The sequence below is a fragment of the Kluyveromyces lactis genome, assembly GCF_000002515.2.
Source record: "Kluyveromyces lactis strain NRRL Y-1140 chromosome F complete sequence".
NCBI lineage: Eukaryota > Fungi > Ascomycota > Saccharomycetes > Saccharomycetales > Saccharomycetaceae > Kluyveromyces > Kluyveromyces lactis.
This window is the reverse complement of record NC_006042.1, coordinates 340,902-363,869: the sequence shown is the minus strand read 5'-3', so window position 1 is coordinate 363,869 and position 22,968 is coordinate 340,902. Positions and strand designations below refer to the sequence as shown.

The 22,968-nt window shown below is 38.5% G+C and overlaps 11 protein-coding genes across 11 annotated transcripts; 3 read left to right on the top strand and 8 right to left on the bottom strand.

Moving 5' to 3' along the window:
* Positions 1-64: 64 nt before the first annotated feature.
* ALG11 (alpha-1,2-mannosyltransferase ALG11) lies at positions 65-1,777 on the bottom strand (the record flags this gene model as incomplete). The annotated part of the gene is made up of 1 exon (XM_455253.1): positions 65-1,777. The coding sequence occupies one exon, from the start codon at positions 1,775-1,777 to the stop codon at positions 65-67; it is 1,713 nt and encodes a 570-aa protein (XP_455253.1).
* A 355-nt stretch (positions 1,778-2,132) lies between these two features.
* MOB1 (Mob1p) lies at positions 2,133-3,183 on the bottom strand (the record flags this gene model as incomplete). Its single annotated transcript, XM_455252.1, has 2 exons — positions 2,133-3,030; positions 3,164-3,183. The coding sequence occupies 2 exons, from the start codon at positions 3,181-3,183 to the stop codon at positions 2,133-2,135; spliced, it is 918 nt and encodes a 305-aa protein (XP_455252.1).
* A 771-nt stretch (positions 3,184-3,954) lies between these two features.
* Positions 3,955-6,273, top strand: PFK26 (6-phosphofructo-2-kinase; the record flags this gene model as incomplete). Its single annotated transcript, XM_455251.1, has 1 exon — positions 3,955-6,273. The coding sequence occupies one exon, from the start codon at positions 3,955-3,957 to the stop codon at positions 6,271-6,273; it is 2,319 nt and encodes a 772-aa protein (XP_455251.1).
* A 106-nt stretch (positions 6,274-6,379) lies between these two features.
* KLLA0_F03751g (putative metalloendopeptidase) lies at positions 6,380-8,431 on the bottom strand (the record flags this gene model as incomplete). The annotated part of the gene is made up of 1 exon (XM_455250.1): positions 6,380-8,431. One exon carries the CDS (start codon positions 8,429-8,431, stop codon positions 6,380-6,382), a length of 2,052 nt encoding a protein of 683 aa, XP_455250.1.
* A 948-nt stretch (positions 8,432-9,379) lies between these two features.
* Positions 9,380-12,154, top strand: KLLA0_F03729g (uncharacterized protein; the record flags this gene model as incomplete). Its single annotated transcript, XM_455249.1, has 1 exon — positions 9,380-12,154. The coding sequence occupies one exon, from the start codon at positions 9,380-9,382 to the stop codon at positions 12,152-12,154; it is 2,775 nt and encodes a 924-aa protein (XP_455249.1).
* Positions 12,155-12,409: 255 nt separating this feature from the next.
* KLLA0_F03707g (uncharacterized protein) lies at positions 12,410-13,231 on the top strand (the record flags this gene model as incomplete). Its single annotated transcript, XM_455248.1, has 1 exon — positions 12,410-13,231. The coding sequence occupies one exon, from the start codon at positions 12,410-12,412 to the stop codon at positions 13,229-13,231; it is 822 nt and encodes a 273-aa protein (XP_455248.1).
* A 45-nt stretch (positions 13,232-13,276) lies between these two features.
* Positions 13,277-14,449, bottom strand: COG5 (Golgi transport complex subunit COG5; the record flags this gene model as incomplete). Its single annotated transcript, XM_455247.1, has 1 exon — positions 13,277-14,449. The coding sequence occupies one exon, from the start codon at positions 14,447-14,449 to the stop codon at positions 13,277-13,279; it is 1,173 nt and encodes a 390-aa protein (XP_455247.1).
* Positions 14,450-14,626: 177 nt separating this feature from the next.
* On the bottom strand, positions 14,627-15,733 carry HPM1 (protein-histidine N-methyltransferase; the record flags this gene model as incomplete). Its single annotated transcript, XM_455246.1, has 1 exon — positions 14,627-15,733. The coding sequence occupies one exon, from the start codon at positions 15,731-15,733 to the stop codon at positions 14,627-14,629; it is 1,107 nt and encodes a 368-aa protein (XP_455246.1).
* A 925-nt stretch (positions 15,734-16,658) lies between these two features.
* On the bottom strand, positions 16,659-17,615 carry KLLA0_F03641g (cytochrome c oxidase subunit IV family protein; the record flags this gene model as incomplete). Its single annotated transcript, XM_455245.1, has 2 exons — positions 16,659-17,110; position 17,615. Coding segments are annotated over 2 exons (453 nt in total).
* Positions 17,616-18,217: 602 nt separating this feature from the next.
* On the bottom strand, positions 18,218-21,100 carry HOS4 (Hos4p; the record flags this gene model as incomplete). The annotated part of the gene is made up of 1 exon (XM_455244.1): positions 18,218-21,100. The coding sequence occupies one exon, from the start codon at positions 21,098-21,100 to the stop codon at positions 18,218-18,220; it is 2,883 nt and encodes a 960-aa protein (XP_455244.1).
* A 361-nt stretch (positions 21,101-21,461) lies between these two features.
* Positions 21,462-22,544, bottom strand: KLLA0_F03597g (dual specificity protein phosphatase family protein; the record flags this gene model as incomplete). The annotated part of the gene is made up of 1 exon (XM_455243.1): positions 21,462-22,544. One exon carries the CDS (start codon positions 22,542-22,544, stop codon positions 21,462-21,464), a length of 1,083 nt encoding a protein of 360 aa, XP_455243.1.
* Positions 22,545-22,968: the final 424 nt, after the last annotated feature.

The window sequence follows — 22,968 nt, the reverse complement described above, 5'->3', positions numbered from 1 at the left end:
ATATCGAAACATCTATAGCTTTACTTCATTGTCTAAGTAATGTAACAATTTATATAATTCAAATTCAACTGAACATTCTATTATGAGTCAAATTGAGTTCCTCCAACACCTCGTTCCATGAACGTTCAAACTCTGAATCAGAAAATTTTGATAAAGAGCACATCTTGGCTCTATTTGAGATATCAATTCTTTGTACAGTATTCAATTTCGATACCTGAGCAAATAACGTGCGTAAAGAACTATACTTTGAAGAATCTTTGGCTAGAAAATCCGGATCAGTTTCATCGATGAAGAAAAAGCCGGTTTCATTAGCTTTGTCAGTACTTTGTTCATTCTTCTTTGAATCCCATGGCACTACAATATCATAAAGAGGTCCAGCAGAAGCATGACATAATGGGATCAAACCACTTGCCATATATTCCACGACAGCTATACCAAAATGCTCATTCCACATTGCGTTTATACCAAACCATGAAGAATATAATATACTCTTCATATCATCATATTTACAATCAGTTTTGAAATCCACTAAATGGGTTGGAATTTTAAGTGCCTCAAAGGCATACTTCTTCAGCGTTTCAACATATTCCCTATCCTCTACGTTTCTTGTTGATCCTATAAATATTATTTTAGGAATCAAATCTTTCTTAGTCGTAGCATCGATGAAAGAAGAGAAGGAAGATAATATCAATTCGTGTCTTTTTTCTGGTCTAAACTGCGCAATAACAACCGCTTGATTTAGTCTTTTAACTGGATCTGATTTGTCACAGCCTTCTATCAATGATTCTGTGGAACATGGTGGATAAATAATGTGAATATTTTTTGTTGAGGACCAGATGGATTTAATATGATTATAAGTCCAAGTTGAATTAGTCGATGCAATTTCAACAAATAAGCCTGAAAATTTGTATGCGAGCATGAATATTTTCCAGTAGACATATTTACCGATCAGTTTAAAGTTTGTGTGAAATCCTGGCATAGTTTTTAGCTTTTGTAGCATATCTGTTGAGATGACAGGATAATGGGTATACGTTACAATTGGAATCCTAGCAAACAAAGATACAAAGGGATAAGCAAAAGGATATCCCATTGTATCTATCCAATAATCTGGAGCAAGTGTAGTAAGCGCTTCAATGGACAAAATGATGGAACCATAAGCTTGGCCTAATAGCGTAAATTTCGGCCAACTTTTTGATTCTACCAGTCTTCTCTTCTGTAGGAAAATGAATACTATTCTGTCCGAATCTAGATCGTATTCAAACCTTCTCCGCACACTGTTCAATATATCTGATCCATTAACATCTGTGTCTCCGGTATAGATAACGCATATATTGTTTTTATCCTGATTTAGCGATGTCTCAACGGCTTTCCACAAGACTTTCTCTCCACCACCACCAGCGTTACAGTAAGGATGGAAAAACCCTAAGAGTTTACGCTTTGAATCAAAACCCAACTTATTAACGAATGACTCTCTCTTTATTCTATCATTGTATGCTATATGAACCCTATCGCCATATATTTTGTTTGTATAATCCGATGGCCTTTCAGAAGCTAAAATAAAGGCTCTTCTAACAGAGGAGTTCTTCCAACCAAAATCCAGCACAGGAATCCTGTTCAAATTGTTTGAGCATTTTAGAAGTGAGTTATTAACACGTAACCTTACTTTCGCTGGTAGAGTTACTAGCAAACTTGGTATGAAGGATGACAATACTTTCAATGTAACCAATCCTGCGAGTAAGCTGCCGAACACGTACGTGACAAAATCAGCCAGCTTCATTGTTTGTATATCAATTGAAAAGTAGCCCAGGACACGCGGCTGACTTGTTTAACTCGTAACTAACGTTCGCTAATATATTTATATCAGGACATTAAGGCAAGATTTTCATATATTGTACCTCATCTTTTATGTGTAAAATAAGATTGTTCACAATCTGAGTTTCCTTATCGTTGAAACTGAACCGGAGTTATCCGCATAGACACGACAGATCTTAAAATAAGAGAGACTATAAAAAGGAAGGCGGGTGATGCTTATACAAAATATGTATATGTTACCTACGAATGTGGATTTGATGAACCATCATTTCAAGTGCTATTTTCATTTGATTTTGAACGGTTTAAATGGGAATTCGTTCTCACCTATCTTTAAATTCAATTACAAGTTCAAGCAAAGGCCCATAGTCGTTAGTCTTTAAGATGTGGAATTCTTCTGAGAACAGACAGACATGTCTGAAACTTGTATTGAGAACTGTTTGTAGATTGAGTTCTAAAATTTCGTTGAAATGATGACAGTAGATATGGGCGTAAACTCTAAATAGCCTTTTCAAGATAGGTCTTGCGATAGAGTCTTTGAAATCTTTTGGGAATGGGGCACCTGGTTTGCTTGGGAAATATGATTCATCATCAAACTGCTGTTGACACCATCTGATAAGATAATCGACGTATTTAGGTGCCGGTAACGATATAGGAGGTTTCCCAGGATGGACGTTCCATAGGTATTCGTATTCGTTAGTGGCTATCATTCTTGGACATGTTTGTGGGGAACAAAATTCCGTGATGGACCCATATAACATATTGATTTGGTTGTAGAAATCGACACAGTGTACAGCAATCCATTCGTCGATATTTTCGCCCTTAGGTAATTTAACAGCCTGGTTTAAAACACCTTTGGACCCCAAAGTGGTCTCCACGATCTGTCTTAAGTCCTGATGGGATGACACCACGGTGCCCGAAGTTGACTGTATGTAAGGTCTTTGATGCGACGGTGTGTAATTGAAATCTGTAACAGGGCCAGCACCATGATCCAGTCCAGATTGGAAAAGATGTGCAGTAGTTGCCTGTTTCTGAGGAGTTGAAAGCTGTTGTGGCATGTTATCGTTAAATTGAGGCAAACTCAAGTCGTTTGTAAGGTTTACATTTTGGAATCCGTTACCATTTGTATTACCATTGCCATTCCCATCTTTATTCGTATTTTTGGCTGTATTCCATTTGAATCCTCGAGTTGATTTTATCGTCTGACCTGGACTCAAATGACTGAAAACATATGGAAAGTTCCCAAGCGAGTAAAAATCGCAGAAACCTCAACGTTAGTAAAATAATTGAAAACTATCAAGGCCGCTCTCACTTACTTTGTAAAGAGGACACAAATAACAATCTTACAACATACAAGTTCTGTAGAAATGACATTTTTTGAGTAATATTTTGAACACACTGCCACCGTAAACTCTGATGAACAACTGGGATATCCTGCTAAAACAGTTTCTAGATTTGTAAATCAAAACTTTACCTAATAAAACTCTCTTCAAAGGACCTGCTGTGCCAATAGCTATGCCTTCAATTGATCTCAACACTAAAGCTCCCGCTTTATCATTGTCGTAATGCTAAATATCAAAAACGAATTCTGATTTTGTTTACGTTTTCCATGAAATAGGTAAAGTAAGATGAGCGAGACAGTATGGGAGAGAATGGGAGGAGTGAGAGAAATATATATCACGTGATTTCTTTATTTTTTTTGTCTCTCTTCCCTTTTGGTGTCTGTCCTCTTTTAGTTTGTCCCTTATGTCAGCAAGTCTACTTTTTCCTCTCGTTTTTCGAGGCCCAAAAATCCATTTGACCCAAGGAAGCTAGCATATGCTCATTCCTAACTATAGCATTTTTTTTTTTTTTTTGATTTTCTTCCCTTAAAATTATATATAGGTTGAAATTAGAATTTGAAATGATTTATTCTAACATCACATGAGGAATGATGTAACAGAAACATGGAACCCTAAACAAGGGCAGGATCAAGCTTTTAGCATTTAAAGTACTACAGCTCAGTGGCAAAGTAAACTGAATTCAACGTTCAGGTTTAACGTTATTCTCCGTTAATTTTTCTCAATTTTCTAGCGTTTATATTTTTCGCTCTGAGAACTAGAGATTTTGTTAGGGGATCCTGTCATCAGATTTACCAATTCGTATATGTTTAGAAGAGTTTCGTTCTCTGAACATGTTTTGGTTTCTAGTTCAGATTCCGAGTTGGAACCTACACAGTCCATCGAAGATAAGAGACATGATCAAGCGACACAATTGAAAATGGATGAGAATGAGGATGGAATCTACGAGGTTGATAATTTACCTCAGTTTCAAAAGCGGCCTTTAAGTGATACGCCCGTTGTTTCTAGGTTCCAGTCTCCCAGTAGTTCAGTAGAGACTTCTGCTGAGACGTCTCCTCAAAGTTCAAGGAGCACTTCACCAACTGGGTCTCCTGTGTTGGGACCGGTCACTGAAGAACAACTTTCTTCCGAGAATGGGTTCCAAAGCGGCGCAGAAGATTGGCAGGACCAGTCGATGCTTGAAAATCACCCACCGTCTCATATGGTACCGAAAAGGAGGCCCACCACTATCGATGTGCCGGGGTTGACAAAATCTAAGACTTCTCCCGATGGTATTATATCTCAAAAGGATCCGGGGTCCAAGTTGATCATCATAATGGTCGGGTTGCCTGCGACAGGAAAATCGTTCATTACAAATAAATTATCCAGGTACTTGAACTATTCCATGTATTATTGTAAAGTGTTCAATGTGGGTAATACTAGAAGGCAATTTGCAAAAGAACATAACATGAAGGAACAGGATTCAAATTTTTTTGATCCGGACGACGAGCATTCCAAGATGTTAAGGAATAAATGGGCTCTTGACACTTTGGACCAACTTTTAGAATATTTATTGAATGGCCCAGGCTCAGTTGGAATCTTTGATGCAACTAATTCCACTAAAGAAAGGCGTAGGATGATTCTTAAAAAGATTCATGAAAGAAATAAATTCATCAAAGTTTTGTTCCTAGAAAGTATTTGTTCGGATAAAGAGACCGTCGAAAAGAATATAAGAATGAAACTACTGGGACCAGATTATAAGGGGAAAGATCCTGAGTCATCTTTATCAGATTTCAAGGGAAGATTGTCTAATTATATGAAAAAGTATGAGACCATCGAAGACGATGAAAATGTTCCATACATCAAGATGATCGACATTGGTAAAAAAATTGTTTCCTATGATATACAGGGATTCTTGGCTTCACAAACAGTATACTATCTATTAAACTTCAATCTTGCTGAGAGACAAATCTGGATTACAAGGAGTGGTGAAAGTGAATTTAACGTCTCTGGTAAAATCGGTGGTGATTCTCAACTAACTAAACGTGGTTTGAAATATGCAAGAGCTTTAGCCAGGTTTATGGAGGAACAAAGAAAGCTTTTCAATGAGAATCAAATGAAAGAACACTTGAAAGTTTGCACTCAAGATACCAAACATGAGTTTACGCCGACAGAATTTTTTGTATGGACATCAATGAAAAAAAGAGCTATGGCTACCGCATGCACTTTTAATGACAGGCATTTTGACATTAAACAAATGAAAATGTTAGATGAGTTAAGTGCAGGTGATTTTGATGGGCTTACATACGAAGAAATATTGCTACGCTCTCCTGAAGAATATGAAGAAAGGCTTCTAGACAAGTTAAGGTATAGATATCCTGGCATTGGAGGTGAATCTTATATGGATGTTATTAACAGGTTACGCCCTGTGATTACAGAAATAGAAAGAATTACGGATAATCTTCTAATCGTCACGCATCGAGTGGTAGCAAGAGTTTTACTTGGTTATTTTTTGAACTTGAGTAAGGACGTTATTACAAATTTGGATGTCCCCCTACATTCCGTGTACTGTTTGGAGCCCAAACCATATGGTGTAAGCTGGTATCTATATGAATATAACGAAGAAACAGACACATTTTCTAAGGTACCACATACTGACTTGAATACAACTAAGGTTAAAGAGGTCGGTTTAGTCCATCAAGAAAGAAGATACTCAATCATACCTACTGCTCCATCCTCTGCCACCAGCGGAAAGTCCAGGAGTGTTAGCCATAGCAGTAGCTTCACAACAACCAGCAGTGGAGGACAGTCTTCGAATCGGTTGCCACATAATCTACCGTACTCTTCCTCCACAAATATGTCAGGTGCCTCTAGATCTGTTCACCCAGCTAGACAACTTCCACCATATCGGACAAATCCCAGCTTATTGGCCAGGACAATGTCTCGTAACCATAGCTCAGACCATGTTGGAATTTTGAAAAGAAGTGTTTCTCCTAGGGAACTAGCTAACTCGATTGAATTAGATAAGTTAAATGAAAAGCTATCAAAATTGGCTACTAATGAAAAATCAAAGAGTGACACTACACCTCAGGCTCCCCCTCTTTCTAGAAGTCAGAGTGAAACAATGTCCCCTCATACAAGTTGAGATCTTATTAATAGTTTAACACTCCTTTAAATATCTTCTGCATCAAGTATTTACAGACTACAACGTCAACCTTAGTTGTAATTTAATGATTTATCGTATTTGACCATCAAGCCTCGAAAACTATTCCTACTGCGTCAACCCAACTGCTGACATTTCCGTATATTGCCAAGACTTTCTTATTCGGAGGCGGGGTTAGTGTTCCCAATGAACCTCCAGATTTTGATCCGAACATTTCAGATAATCTACCTTTGCTTGTAATTACCTGGATCGCGTCTATCCAAGCACCTGCTCTAACGTTGAATCCTGTTATATATTCGTTGGATTCCAGTCTTAGATCACTATAATTAGCAGTCTCCTTCCCAAATAATACTGATGGACCACTTGTCATAACATCTTTTGCACCTTTAAATATGCTAGACACCTTTCCGGCGTAAGTGCGTGGAGGAATCTGAGGAGCTTCTGATGTGTCCTTAGCATAAAATCTGATACCATCTAAAGCTGCGCCATGATAAACGCGCACGATGTAGCATTGCTCAACTTTAATTGGAACTAAACCAGTTGGACTACCACGGTTGGCGTTACCTAATAGTGTAGATTTAACACCTAGAACGTTATTTCCGAAACCATATTCTTTCATGGAAATTGGCTTAACATTGATTATCTCCGGAAAGTTGGTAAATTCAGCGGTAGCAGCGTTAATGGAGTGAACTTTTATATTGAACTTGTTACCGAACTCAGGAACTTGAGCAGGAGGAATCATGGAACGCAGCTGATCCAGAGTAACTAAGATTTCCTTTTGGGGTCCTACACCACCATGTTGTTTTGGTAGATATTCCAAGTGGGCTTTCCCGAACTCACCACATATTATTTCAATACAGTAGATACCTGATTCCGATTTAATACTTGCAGTTTGATTTCCCATCGGGAACAAGGTGGCCTTCTGATATTTCCAATGATCTAGCTGACCTGGTCTTAATAATTGCGGATCATAAAAGTCTTGAGGTAGTGCAAAGCTGGGATGGTATAAGAATCGAAGAATATCCAATCTGTGCCATGTACATTCGAGTTTAGGATATATTGGAGATTGGGCACCATATGAATTAGTTCTTAAACTGTAAGCTTCTTTGGTAAGGAACGATCTGTTCAAAGTCATGTAATCTCTTAACATTACCCCATTTTCTTGATGTGGACAGCCTAGCAAGTGTCCTATTTCATGCATGAATGCACCTAGTGTAATTGCGAGACATTCCCAGTGGGTACCGCACTGGTTACAATCATTGGCTACTTCAGAGGTGCTTGCTCTGGTATCATCTAAAAAGTAAGGAACAATGTCTTGAAAGCAAGTAGGCCAAGAATACAGACCATGGGAACCGAAAATTGCAAGTTTGATCTTATTTGTACCACCACCGAGAGCGGCATGCGCAGTAATCAATTTCAGTTTTTTGTCCCAATGACTATCCATGAACATGACAGCAGCTTGAGAAGTGTTATAGTTGTCATTAAATGGTGCACCATATCTTTCTAATTCCTTCATAGCTATACCAAATAAGCCACCTGCATCTTTTGCATTAGGATTCTGTTGTGCGATATTAATATCTCTTAGCTCCACGGTAGTCTTCTCACTTTTTAGAATATGAATCTTAACGGTGTTTCTTAACTCGTCATCCTTTAGGAGGGTATCCTTCGTGAATTCTTCCACGAATCGGAAAGTTCTTTGACCGACGCCGTTACGAACCATTTGTTCATTAGTGAAAGCTTGCATGATCCGTGCACCAGTTCTCAATTTCTTTATGGCCAAATCGAGACCGTTACCACCCTCCTTACGAATCTGTACAGCTGGTGCATCATATTTCAGAGGAGAATCTTTAGCGAGTAGTAGACATAGATGAATTGGCGGGTTCTGTAACAATGGTACGTATTGAATAGTTAATTGCGCCGTAGAATTGTCATTTCCAGTGAACCATAGTAAGTTTTCACCAGGAGTCAAAGAAATAATGCACTTGAATCCGTGGTTGTTAACGGGAAACGTTAAGGGAGGGAGCTGCGAATGATGCACTTGGACAGAATTGGCATTTGTATTTATATTTCCGTGGACAATAAGTGCGGGTGTATGAACCTCTTCTCCGTTCTTGATGTTGTAAAATTGGATTTGGGACATCACTTGATTTAATTAAGGGTATTCTATGGTGTACCAGTGGGAAAAAGAAGCAGATTTGAGTGTCAGTCACAGGTATTAGCTGAATTACCAGTGTAGAACCTTATGATATCGAATACTAGGAACAATGGATGGATTGCTCGTATTTAAAATCGTTTTACCTTCGAGACATCTTGTTTAAAGATCTGATCCAAAATCTACGCACATTGTAAATAAAATAAGCAGACCTCGAACTTTCATATCACGTGATATAGCAAGGTTTATATCTCTAAATATCCATCAACAAATAAAGCACTGCATAACCACAGGTAGGTTCGTTAAAGCCCGTACAGTGTCTGGAGGGAGTATCAGTGACCCACAATCTGCCCGAAAGTTTTATCTTCTACAATGACCACGTCGACATTAATTACTTAACTATGTGATTCTGAGAGAACACGAACTATGATGTTACCCGAATATTATTATTAAAATCTGACAGCTGTCAATATACAAATACGAACTGCAGCATACAATACACATATGTCAATGATCAAAGAAATACAATATATGTAGCTAACATCGACTGAGCAATTGGCTAATAAAGCAGCAACCATATACATACGCTGGAAAAAGCCTCTCAAACCGCGTCAGTTTATTTAGCAGTTATCTTGAAAGGAAACCAAATAAAAAAAAAATTTCAAAAATCCAAAAACCCAAATTTCGATTCTTCGACAATAACAAAACGGGCCGAAAATTATAAAAACAATACACACATTTGATATTCAATTGCCATCGATTGAGGCATCTACTCTTTTGGATCTTCAACTTGGTAGAGTCAATAACTGTGTCAGGATCTAGGCGACTTATCAGAAGTTTATAAAGGAGAAGGCTCTTTGCATTGTATTTTTTGCAGATAAAAGAGAAAGAGTTACAGACAATCGAGTGATACAGGAGATCAAATTATACTGAACCATGTCACACCATAAGAAGCGTGTTTATCCTCAGGCTCAGTACCAAATTGCAGAAGGGATTGCACAGCCAATTGTTGGTGGAGGTGTTCCTCCGCAAACTGTAGGTGCTGGACAGCCGCAATTTCTGACTCCTGCTCAACAACATTTGCATCAACAGATCGACCAAGCAAGTAACGGCATTGGTAATATGCAATTACACAACGTTCCTGTGGTTGATCCTACTGCATTCCAGCAAGCTGGAACCCCGGTGCAACAACCACCATACGGTGGGGCTCCTCAATATGGCCAGCCAATGAACAGTGGCTACGGCGCCGATAACATATCCGGTGTTCAGCAGCAGTATCAGCAGCCAATGCAACAGCCGTATGGGCAAACGTACGGACAACAGCAGCAGCAACCACAATATCAACAACCAGGAGTAGGAATGGCTGTGGGTAAACCAATGAATCAATTGTACCCAGTTGATTTGTTCCAAGAATTGCCTCCTCCAATCACTGACTTGTCTTTGCCTCCACCACCGTTGATGCTCCCTCCAGAGAAGATGATTGTTCCTAACGATACAGTTAACAATTGTTCTGACCATTTAAGGTGCACTTTGAACGCCGTTCCAAAAAACAATTCTTTACTGAAAAAATCGAAACTACCATTAGCTATGGTTATCAGACCATACACTAAGTTAACCGACTCTGAATGTCCAGTGCCAACTAGCGAAGACGGTGTTGTGGTTCGTTGTAGACGTTGTCGTGCCTACTTGAACCCCTTCGTACAAGTAATCGAGAATGGTTTACGTTGGAGATGTAACTTCTGTAACTTGGCGAACAACTTCCCTCAAGCAATTGATATGAATGGTAACCGTTACGAGAGACCCGAATTCAACCATTCTGTTGTGGATTTCGTTGCTCCTAAAGAATACGCTGTCAGACCACCACCACCATCCACTTACGCTTTCATTTTGGACGTTTCTCAGGCATCAATCAAGAATGGCTTGTTGGCTACTGCTGCAAGAACTCTCTTGGAAAGCTTGGATACCATTCCAAACCATGATGAGAGAACAAGAATCTCTATTATTTGTGTTGATCAATCTCTACATTACTTCCGTATTCCTTTGGACGAAGAAGGTGACAACATTAAGATGTACGACGTCGCTGACTTGGATGAACCATTCTTACCTTCTCCCACTGGCCTATTGGTTCCACTAATTGAGGCTAGAAGCAACATTGAAAAATTATTGACTAGCTTACCAGAAATTTTCCAACAAAATATTCAACCAAGATTTGCCTTGGCCTCTGCTCTAAAGTCTGCTTTGAACTTGATCAGAGCTCAGGGTGGTAAGATTATTGTTGTTGGTGCCACTTTGGCCAACGTCGGTGAAGGTACATTACATAAGAGAAATGAAAAGGCTGTTGCAAATACTTCCAAGGAAGCTTCCACTTTATTGAACACTGGTGACGCATTCTACAAATCTTTCCCTATCGAATGTAACAAATATCAAGTTACGGTGGATATGTTTATGGCTTCCGACGATTATGTCGATATCGCATCTATCTCTAACCTAGGCCGTTTCACTGGTGGCCAAACCCATTTCTACCCTGGTTTCAGTGCCTTAAACTTGATCGATGTTACAAAGTTCTCAAAAGAATTTTCAAAACACGTATCCATGGATCTATCTTTGGAAGCTGTTATGAGAGCTCGTGGTTCGTCAGGCTTGAAAATGACCGGATTTTACGGTCATTTCTTCAATAGATCTTCAGACTTGTGCGCTTTGGCTACGGTTCCAAGGGACCAATCATACGTTTTTGAAATTGGTATCGATGAACAATTAACAAAGGACTTTGTGTACATTCAAATTGCTTTATTATTGACATCCAATGCTGCCCAAAGAAGAATTAGAGTCATAACTATTGGTATTCCAACTACTGATAAGCTAACTGAAGTCTATGCTTCTGCAGATCAGTTGGCCATCACAGCATACTTCGCTCAAAAGGCTGTGGAAAGAGCTCCTTCTTCTGGCTTTGAAGACACTAGAGAATTTTTCAACAAATCTGTCCAAGAGGTTTTGGCTACATACAAGAAAGAAGTTTTGACTTCAAACACAGGTGGCGGAGCTCCATTAATGCTCTGTAGTAACCTAAGAATGTGGCCTCTATTGATGCATTCTCTAACTAAACATATGGCTTTCCGTTCTGGTATTGTTCCGGCTGATCACAGAGCTCAAGCATTAAATAATCTTGAAACGTTACCATTGCCATATTTGATTCAAAACATTTATCCAACAGTATACTCCTTACATGACATGCCTGACGAAGCTGGTCTTCCCGATGAAGAAACTGGTGAAATTGTACTACCGCAACCAATTAACTCCACCTCGTCTTTATTGGAAAGATACGGTCTGTATTTAATCGACACAGGATTGGACATGTTCTTATGGATTGGCGGTGATGCTGTCCCAGAGCTTGTTACAGACGTGTTTGGAACCCCGGACATTATGGAAATTCCAATTGGTAAAAATGAACTACCTCTATTAGACGCTACTGAGTTCAACCTAAGAGTGAGGAATGTTATTACAAAGATAAGAGAACACGATGATGTTATCTTCTACAAAACCTTGCACATTGTCAGAGGCGCCTCACCAAGTGAACCAATGAACCATCCTTCTGCCAGGGAAGTTGCTTCTCTAAGATTATGGACTGCATCTCAGTTGGTCGAAGATAAGGTCCAAAACAGCTGGAACTACAGAGAATTCTTACAAAACATGAAGACAAGAATCTCGAAGTAAGTTTAAAAGGTGCTTCCAAGTTGCGTACATACCATTTTTTATGTAGATATTGAAACCATGAAATAGCAAAATCTTACTTTGCACACAACCTTACACAAGTGATATGTATAACATAAGAATACATGTTTGTCATTACAAACTATCTGTGGCTACTTTCGACTGTCTGTCATCTTACACCTATTGCCAATATGCTAAAAAAAATATACATGTATATATAAGATCAAAAAGTTAGTCAAAATATGACGATACGAGGAGATGAGATGTAATCTGCGTATCTTTTCATCATCATCTCAGGAACACCTTGCAAAGCTCAACAAATCAATCATGTCTGGTTTGAGAGTTGTTTCGAGAAATGAGCTCTTTGATACCACGACTAACGTTACAGCGACTGATGATCGTGTAGTGCTGCCGAAGCTTGATCTAGAATTCGTCGACGTTCAAACTCAACAAGAAGACAATATAAAGTCGGACAGAAATGATGAATCGGATGTTAACAATTCCGCAGAAGAGTTTGAATTCCCACTATTCTCTTTTGGAACCATTACCGATTCAACAACCCCCGCGAATGATGTTGGCGAAAGTGTACAGACAGATGAAAACAGAGGTAGAAAGGCAACGGCCCTAATAAAGGTCAGCCTTCGTGAACCGAGTCCAGACTCAGCTCCAATAGGTAGAGCAAGAACGTATTACTGTGCAGAATATTCAGAGCAGGACAGACATAACTTTTCTGCAGCCGCAGTGTCTGCAGATGTAATATTAAAATATGCTGAGCTGGGACCGTATCCCGGATGGCTTCAGTTCAGAGGAAAAGTAATAGATGTAGATGAGCATAATCGTAAAGTCCACACAGAGCAGGTTCGTATCAGGCATTTACGGAGAAAAAGGCCAGGTAAAAGGCAGAGAATGGCAAGATTACACGGTAAAGAGAGAGAAGATCTGAGGAAGCAAAGAGATTCAGAGATAAAGAAGCTACTAAAGAAGAAGTTCCATAAGCGTGGGGGAAAGAAAAACAAAAAGAAGGCTACGAACCCCCTTGCAGATGCAGGTGCTATAAGTAAGGCGAAGGCTAAACCATAAAGGACCAGTCTTGTTACTCTATATATACAAATATAAGCCTGATTTTTATTTCCTGTTTGTATCTAATATACTAACGGCTTTCAAGATATACTGCAGTTCGCCTTGTAGTTCATTACTAGGGTCATTTTCACCGAAGCATTTACTAATGGCTTCATATATTAGATTGGAATTGCTTTGCAGAGATTTCCCGACAGGTCCACCGCGATTGTAGGACATTTCGAAATCTCTTTTGAAACTATTAGTGACTTTTGACCAAAATTGATCGATCAACGAGGAAAATTTCCTTTGAGATAGGTAATTGCGAAGAGTGTTCGTATTTCCTTCAATCTCACATTCTTCCATTAAGTTCTGTAAAGTGAGTATCGAGTTTCTATTTTCCATGGCATCATCTAATGACAGGTTGAAGTTTCTAATGGATGTGATGGTCTTAGATAGCACTTGAGCCGTCGTTTGAATTTTTGAACTGAGTACTTTGTCAATTGTATCAAAAAGATCTACTGGAGATAAAGTATACAATGCTTTGATTAAAGTCACAATTCTCTTAGGGTTGTTTTCCATCTTGAGATTGTTTAGACAATCCCTTGTCAAATTGGTGGAAAGATATCGCAATAATTCCTGTCGATTTGGAGAAACCACATTGTTCTCGCATGATTTTATCAGCTGCAAAGTTGCCAGGTTGGGATTTTGTTCAATATTAATCTTCAATTGTGAATGTAAGGCAGCTATTTTTAACCCGCATGCTAGTTGCTCATCATCAGTAGAGTCTGTCTCTAATGGCATCATTTGCAACTGAGATATCATGTGCACATATATTAAGGAACTTCTCAGTAATGTTGTAGTTTGATGAATTTTACTAGAAACTGTCTGCAGTTTAAGTGCCCTTTCAAATGGCTCTAAGATGTCTTGTTGTAATCTGTTGTACGACATAGACAAATATTCCGTGTTTGATTTGAGAGTATCTCCTACAAAGCTTTTTTCCTTCTTTCTCTTCTCAATTTGTTCTAGCACATGGCTTGGGTTGGTCTTGATAGCACCTTCAATTCTTCTGTCTAATTCTTGGAGATCATACGAGCATCTCTTCACACACGTCTTCAGGTCCAAGACATCCGTATCTGTGCCATTATTTGTAACTTTTAATAGATCGTTTGCAAAGCGCAATGGCTGAAAATCAGCCTCGAGAAAATCCTCAAAGCCTTGAAGTGGATCGTTCTGAGCCATTCTGGGGTTCTAAGTACAGTAGTTATCTCCTTATAGTACAGCTGATGCTCATTCGCTTAATGCAAGCTATATTTAAAGATTGAATTACACGATATTATATGAATCTGACAATGTCGACAAAGTGATTTTGATCACGTGATTGATGATCAAGCCTTAAAAAGAGTCATACGTGGCGATTCACTCTATTAGTACAATTGATCTTTTCAATCCAGCATTTACCTTAAATTTATTTAAACATAATGGAAGGTTATCGGTTGCTATCCTTTTGGCGATATAGTTTTCAAAATCCACTATGCTGCCCCCAACGCCGAAATATATGTCTTTTGCTGCAAGCAGGCATTTCACCGGGTATGAGTTCTTTTTGTTATCCACGATTAGCTCAATTAAGGTTTCTGATATAACCGGGAGCGTATCAGGCTGATATATAGTTTCTGCGGTTAATATTAAGGTGTTTGATAACGGGGTAGCCTTGTGTTCAATTAAAACATCCATGAATTTCCTTCCCCAAGAACCTGAAATGAACGAAAACGATACATTTCTAAATTCTAAATCAGACTTGAAAGCTTCAAGTAATTTTTCTGTCAGAAGTAATTCATCAGAGGCGATTGGGATGTTCGAATCTTCAGAAGCTTGTAGCTCTATCCATTGTTCATTACTGATCACAGTTTTCGCCCAGGATACGATCAAATTTGGAATGGATACCAATCTAATCACACTTTCATTATAGTCACATAATGTGAAATTAATCCCGGTATTGATGTTGGATCTTAGATATTCCATAAAAAGAAATTCCGATGGAAGCGACGTCCCACATCCTAGCTCTATTATATTTTGACACTGGGAAATTTGTGCTGGATTTTTAACAAATGAGTCTACTAGATCTATTGAACATTCCCATGATTTCAAACCACCTTCGTACACATTTCTCCTCAAATCTTCATTGGTTTCACCCATCAAAATCTCCAATTCAACATTATTTGTGCCTGAATCCACTTCTGACATCAATTGATGTTTAACGTCAAATAGTTCACGTCTGTAAAGAACAGAGTTTGTTGTTGGAGTTTGCACTTCTTCAAAAGATAGACGGACATTCGCGAGTGAACGTAGTAGATCATCCAGATCAATATATTTGGGTTGATTCACTGATTCTCCTAGTAACACTTCGGAATCCAATGGATTGATTCGAGGGACAGAAGTAGATGGCTTATCATCTGTATTTTGATTGGCAATATCTAGTTCATCATCACTGAAATCTTCGTTAGAGAAGCCAAATGCAAAGGACATTATTATCGGGGTTATGAGGACATGTGTCTTCCTCTGTAAGTAATTTCCTCTATTGGCCAAATATATGCGTTGAGATGAGATGCGCTTTCTGTATTGAATTTTTCATTTTCAATTTTTTCTTTTCGTTTCCTGTTTGTGATCCTGTCAGCGATCGTCCTTCTCAAGCTTTGAGCCAGATGCTAGTAGAATAAACGGCCTGTTACATACCGTGCGTTGAAATGCTTATAACTTTGAAACAGCCTTTCTCTAGTCAAATTTAAATAGCTAAGGGTTTTCTGTTGGATTGATAGTTCGAAGTGAGAATGTTAATGAATCTTTCCTGGATAAGAAAAGAATTCTCGAATTCAGAATGATAGAATAATGTATTTAATTGATTTCGATAAAATAAATGAAACGTAAAGAGAATACGTGAAATGATTCTCAAATTTAAATAAGTGTCCGTTTATAAATCATTAATTTTTGGCTTTGGATATTGTTTGTGTAAATTTTTGGATTCAATTTTTTTAAAACTTGATGTTGATACTAAGAAGTCCTATTTCATAGGGTTCAAATTCAAATGTTTGGTATGATTTTTATTCTTAATTGTGAATTAATTTAATGGTGATAGAAGGATATGTTATTCTTCGTTAATAAAATAATATTAAATAAATTCGATTCTCTAACGTGTGGTGGTTCTCAAAATCACGGCGAAAGGACAAGTTTAGGCTTCCGAAGAAAGCTCTTGTTTTGCAATTTCAACAAAACGCAAAAAAACCCGCAACCCATTCAAAAAGTTGGAAATAGAAAGAGTTTGAACTTCTCCTATATCATGAAGGTGAGTATCGACTGTGTGTCTTTTTTTTGTTCTTGTTGTTTGTAGAGAATAGAAATAAACTGAATAGAAGAGAGGGAGAAAATGCATTCTATACTGTAGAAGAAATCACAATTATTTGGATTGAACTTGAGAGTAACCACCCCATGGGTTAGCATTCTTGGACTTCAAATATTCATCAGACTTTAATTGCCATTCCTTGGTCATAGTCTTTGGTGGATCACCAGATAGTTGTCTTATACCAGCGAAGATTAGCAAAGAGGCAATCAAACCAGCAGCAACACCCTTGGCAATGAAAGCAGCATCACCCTTACCGTGCACTGGTCTTCTTGGACCCCAAGCACCGTAAGAAATGTACCAAGCAGCTTGCTTTTCAACATTAGTCAACTCAGTCCATGGTAGCTTTTGACGTTCAGCTAGCTTTAGGACAATATCTTGTTGTTCAGTAGCTGGCAAGTCTTCCCATCTGTTTGGTAAATCGACGATAGATGCCTTAGATAGGGCTTGTGTTTGAGCAAATCTGACAGGAGTGACACGGGCAACTCTAGAAACGGAGGAACGCAACACTGTTGGTAATAATAACATTGAAAATGATTCAATAAGGAAAAAACATATTTTTCCCATCATTTTCCAGTTTAATCGTTGTTAGTAAAAATAAGATTCTTTGTACTGAAAAAAATCAGACGATAATTGCAAGTGGAATAAGTAAGAGTTTAAATATCAATTCTGGTCTTGAAAAACATGATCCCTTCTTTTACAGCTGAGTTACAATCATTATTATGTTGAATTCTCAAAATGCCATTTCTTTCTCCATGACCAAATACAGATAATGGATAAAAACCCTTATAGGAACCAAATCCACTAAAAAACAACCAATCCATTTAAAACTTTAAACCTGATCAGGTATGACTATACCACCTTATTCATCGGGATGATAATTAGAACATCTCTTAAATCGTTCTTCTTATGATTTTATCCATTATCTCCGGAAACTCCAGTTCGCATTTGTTCCTTATTGAAAATTCCCATTCGCAATCCCCTGATTATGTTACGTCTTACGGTGCACATACTCTTTATAAAATCTTTGGCCGCTAGTTGTGAATACTAATATCAAACAAGAAAACCCTTGGAATAAATTAGAGAAACTATACCAAAACAATGTTCAAATCTGTGAAACTAGCTAAAATCAGCTTTATATTTTATCTTTTATTTAAATTATATGAAAAATTTACAGCTTTTTTTTTCATGTTTCTCCATTATAAAAGGTGAATAGCACCAACGGAAGTGGGCCGAAAAAAAAAACGCTAACAAGAAAACGCTTCGAAGAAAAATGGCTGGTAACAGTTTTTTTTTCTACTCTATTGTTTATCTCGAAGGAGAATCGAAGGTTTATGATATGATGGTGTGTTTTAGGTCATTTCATACGAGATGGAACTTTTTTTCGGATTTAACGTTACTAAATCAGACTCTGGCCAATCATGTTCCCGGAAAGACAGTCGCATAGTACGGGTTGGGGAAGTGATGAATGAAGGGCGTGGAAAATCATCTGCAAAGGTCCGAGTCACGTGTATATAAAATCCACGTGACTTCTATTTTCCGAGGAAGACGTTCTTCTTCTATCTTTTCTTATGTATTGTTACAGTGTTAAGCTTCTTATGCTATGTATAATGACCCTACCAAAGCGCTTTGGAGGCATTCAACCATGGTAACATTTTGGAGCGTGATTGATATTTGGCAGGGACAAAGCGTGTGTTAGCATTATTTTCGTTTTGGCCAGGTCTTTTGCTATCACGTAAAAGGACCTTTCTTGTTCTGTACAAGGCAGATGTAGATGCCGGGATAAATTCTATCATATTTTTTTCAATCCAGTCATTCATCTTTGGGTTTAAATCTTGCAGGTTCAATCGCGATAGTTTAATCCATGTTAGTGGGAGTTCATAGAATTTTACATACTCTGTTTGGTCAATTTCCGACAATTGCCTCCAGGGCAAGGACTTCGAGTTGTTTGCATTATCGCTGCCGCCATATAAGAAGATGAATTTGAAAAGATTCCATAGTTGTGGGTACTGACCCTTTTCCACTTCTTTAAATTCTGATGATTGTTTCTTTAACTCTTCGGTGCTGGATTTGATAATGACACTTATTTGAAGATCTAGCACCCATTTTGATCCATCTTCAGTGAAGTAGTACACAGGCCCAAATTTATCGTAATTCTCAAGATCTTTGAAATCAATGACTCTCAATCCAATTGGATAACGCTCTCTGATCTTTAATCTTTTTTCTACTTCGTTTCTGTTTCGAAGTTCTTCTTCTTTTAATAGTTCCTCTTTCTTGGCCTGTTCTAGCCTCTGTTCCTCCTGTTGCTTCAATTTCTCCTTCTCTTCTACTCTCTTCCGTTCATCTTCAGCTAATCTGTTTAAGAATTCCTGTTCTTTCCTTTTCTTCTGTTGCAGTCTCTTTTGCCTGTACTCTTCTTCGCTCTTCAACCTTGCGGCTCTCTCTTCTTCGCTTTCTTTCGGAAGAATAGGCGGAGTGGATAGTTGATGTGTAGGAGATGCACTTTTATAACGATGAGTTAATGATGTTGAAGATGTTGATTTTGTTGAGTCTAGTCTCTCTAGACTTGGCCTGACTAGGGAAGCAGTTTCTGCTGTCGTTTGAGAATCAGGTAATAATTTTGGCTTTTCCTCATTGATATTTCCGATTTTAGATTGTGGTTCTGAATGATAAGGACTATCATCTTTACGAATTTCCAAAGAACGATCTTGCTCTTCTCCTTTGGTGGATGGAATTGACGATATTTCTCTAGGTGAAGGAGATTTCCCTTCAGAATCTTCCTCCCCCTCTTCATCGCTGTTGTTTGAAACTTCGTATCCATATTTTGCCCTCACCGCTGCTTTGAGTAAATTCACTTCATCAGGATCCGTTAGACCAAGAGAGCTGTGGTTAGCATAATGCAAGGCAGTTTTCTTTCGTTTGTCAGTTTTCTGTGGATCCGCCCCGGCTTCGAGTAAAAGTTTCACGACGTTGACATGTCCACGCCCGACAGATAGCATCAACGGAGTTTGACCTTCTTTGTTACTCATATTAACTTGTGCGCCAAAGGCTAAAAATAAACTTACTACGTCATCATGACCATATATGCAACTCTCAAGGAAACATCTGAAATCAGGTCTACCACCGTTTTCAAGGTACGAACCGACGTATGCTAATTTCCCCTCTTTGGAAGCTTTCAAAAGCTTGTTTTTACCCAATTTTGAACTGATATCAGTCCAATAAAAGTCGTCATCATGGTTGAGTTGTTTGTCTATATCATCTGAATGTCTTGACATGGAACTAGACTGTAAGGTGCGATGGGAATGTTTTATATATTTCCTCGTTGCTCTCTTTAACATATCTTTCATATCGTGCACTATTCTTCTATCATCATTATCCATGTCTGATTCCTCCTCAATAGATTCAATTGCACTTAGACCTTTGGCATTTACCATTGTTGGATCTGCTCCGTGATCTAGAAGATATTTTACAACATTTATGTGGCCATTCGCGGAAGCATCAATAAGAGGCGTATCTAGAAACATATCATATGATTGAATATTAACATTAGCTCCATTTCTTACGAGCAACTCGACAATTGCTGAATGACCATTTAGAGCTGCTTCGTGTAGTGGCGTATTTCCAGCGTTGTCTTGGTCGTTAACGTCATAGCCGTCTTCTTCAATAAGTTTTTTTGCCAAATCATATTTGCCTTTATCACAAGCAATTTGTAGTTTTGTCCTGCCTCCGGCATCCCTATGTACTCCACGCTTAGTCTTCGGTATCTTTTTCCCGGCAGAATGTTTTTGCTTCTTGTGATTGGAGGAGTTTTCTATACTAGAGGATTTGCGCTTGTGTTCATTATAATGTTTCACCGGAGAGGAATCTTCGTGAATCGCACTGCTTGATATTTTAGCTGTACGAGCCTCATCTAAATCGGAAAGATCAGAATCGGATTCCCCATCATTTGTCAATACTGGAGCACTTGATTGTCGACTGTTGTTTCCGCTTTCAAGTTGATCACCTCGTATTAGTCTCCCCATTTTTGGTCTTGGTGGCGATGCAGGCTCTGTCGGTGCGTCACTTTCAACTTCACTGAGTGCACTACTATATTCTTCGTCAGAATGCTTATTTCTCCCTACTTTCGGTAGATTTTTCTTTTCTTCTACATCCGTTTCCTGTTTTATTTCATTAATAGGTCCTTTCGTTTCCGCTTGTCTCACCGGTATTGACTCTTGATTATTCAAAGGAGATCCAACTTTCTGGTCAGAGCTGTTTGCTTGGCTAACGACATAGGGTTCGTCTGATGGTTGTTTTGTACTGTTCTGATCAGTTGAAGTTACCTTTTGAGATACCTCTTCCTCCTTTACTGGAACATTGGTAACAGAATAATTCCCATTTTCACCCACTGGCTTAGGACTTTCTCGCTGCTGTTGCTCTGATCTTTCTCGTTCTTCTCTTCTCTCTTCGAGACGAGATAGATAACTGCCCAAGCTTCTTTTTTTGACAGGTTCGCTCATGGTTATTACTCGGTTTTTTCAGAAAGGTTTGAAAGTTATGAATGGCCTCTGATTTTCCATAATTCGCACTCTTCTGAATGAATCCTTCGAGTAACGTAAAGTCCGAAGTATAATAAGTGGGAGGACAGTATTATCTAATGGTTTCTTTGCATTATTCTCCCTTGTCACCAGCTTTATTTACCTTATATCATAACTTAGAAACCTTCAAAAGTTTAATGTTTTTAAGAACAGAATTATCACTTGGTACGTTTTGATAGTTTGCCCAAACAGAAGATCCGCGGCGTATTATTACAGAGTAGTGTTTAGGCTACTATATACTTTGTATGGGTATCCCTAAAATTGCGTTTTATATCATACAATCTCACAGAGAGAGTTCACCGAATTCCGAGATGGACTCGAATGACTGTTTCCGACAGTTATCATTGATTGAGTCACAATTGTTAAGCCAATCTTCCCATTCCATTAGTTGGAATAACAAACTCATATTTGGACTTATTTCTCTGGCGACAGACTTCAATTTATTATATGCTTCATTCAAGCTTAATTTGTCGTATCTCATCATGTAAGCTACTATCAAGGAAGCTGATCTTGATACTCCACATTGACAGTGGATTAGCACCTTTTTTTTGCTGGCATAGGCATTCTGTATTAGTTCTGTTAGTTGTGGTAGGTTTTTAGTAATTTGTGAGGTATGAGACCAAGTAAAATGATAATAGCAACCTTGCTTGGATAGAGGCAGTTGTTCCTTGTAGTTGGTAATCTCCTTTGCAACGTTTATTATTACGTCGTAATCCATTACTTCTTTTAATGATGGTTCAGAATACAAATATATGAAAGGAGGGACGACAAGTAACGGTCCACTGGGATAATATTTCTCTCTGTATGATTCTGAATAGCTCGGTGAGTCTTCATCAGAATGGGTATTGTATGGGATGCTCTTCATATCATTATCATAATTTGTAGAGGACATGGGCGTATTTTCTTGAAGAACCCAATACCGTGTCGTGCTTTCCATTGAATCATTACTGGGCGTCTGTATCTGAGGTACACTTGTCGCAATTGTCGTGGCCCTCGGCCTATTGTGAAATTTGGTGTTGATTGTTGGAAGTGTTGGTTTATTGAAAGGCGAGGAAGACGTAGACGATGAGGGTGAAGCGGCTGAATCAAAGCCCGAACTGCCAGACGGTAATTGTGGTGTAGAGGGTGTGGATCTGGCAGATTTAAGCTGTGGCGGTAAAGTGTATATCTGTGCTTCACTTACACGTTTAGTAAGCTGGTGGCGCAATGGCACTGCGAAAGTATCATTGCTTTCATTTGGTTTTGAATCCACCATTATTAGTTTGTTTTTCGTTGGGGAATCACCTATTCGAAGACAAAGGTTCTTTGAATTTTTATTTTGCATCGAATGATGTGACCTTGTACTTATTCTCTGCGGTGCCTCCATATCGCTCGGTGTTGGGTATTGAAAAGGACTTGCAAGTATGATCAAATGTTTAATATAATTATAACCAAATAAGTTTCTTACCGAATTTCTTTGGCCAGGAATTCAAGATGAGATAAGAACGGTTTTCTTATGGGTTACCAGCGTCTAGGGAAATAATCAAGTACCAGCTTTAGTTTTCCTATATCTTTGAAGTAACACAATATTCAATAATTTCAATAAATTGCTGTACAAGCTTTTCTCAAATATCCTCTAATGTAGTAGCTAAGATCTCACAATCGTTCCCCGTTAATATGTTCAAAATATCCCCTCTGCCGCCTTGAATGTGTGTGTGGTAAGTCGAGGAAAACCCACCGGCGTGCAATTCGAAGGTTTAAATCTATGCCAATAACAATGATAACTTGTGGACCTACAGCAGTTGATTTAT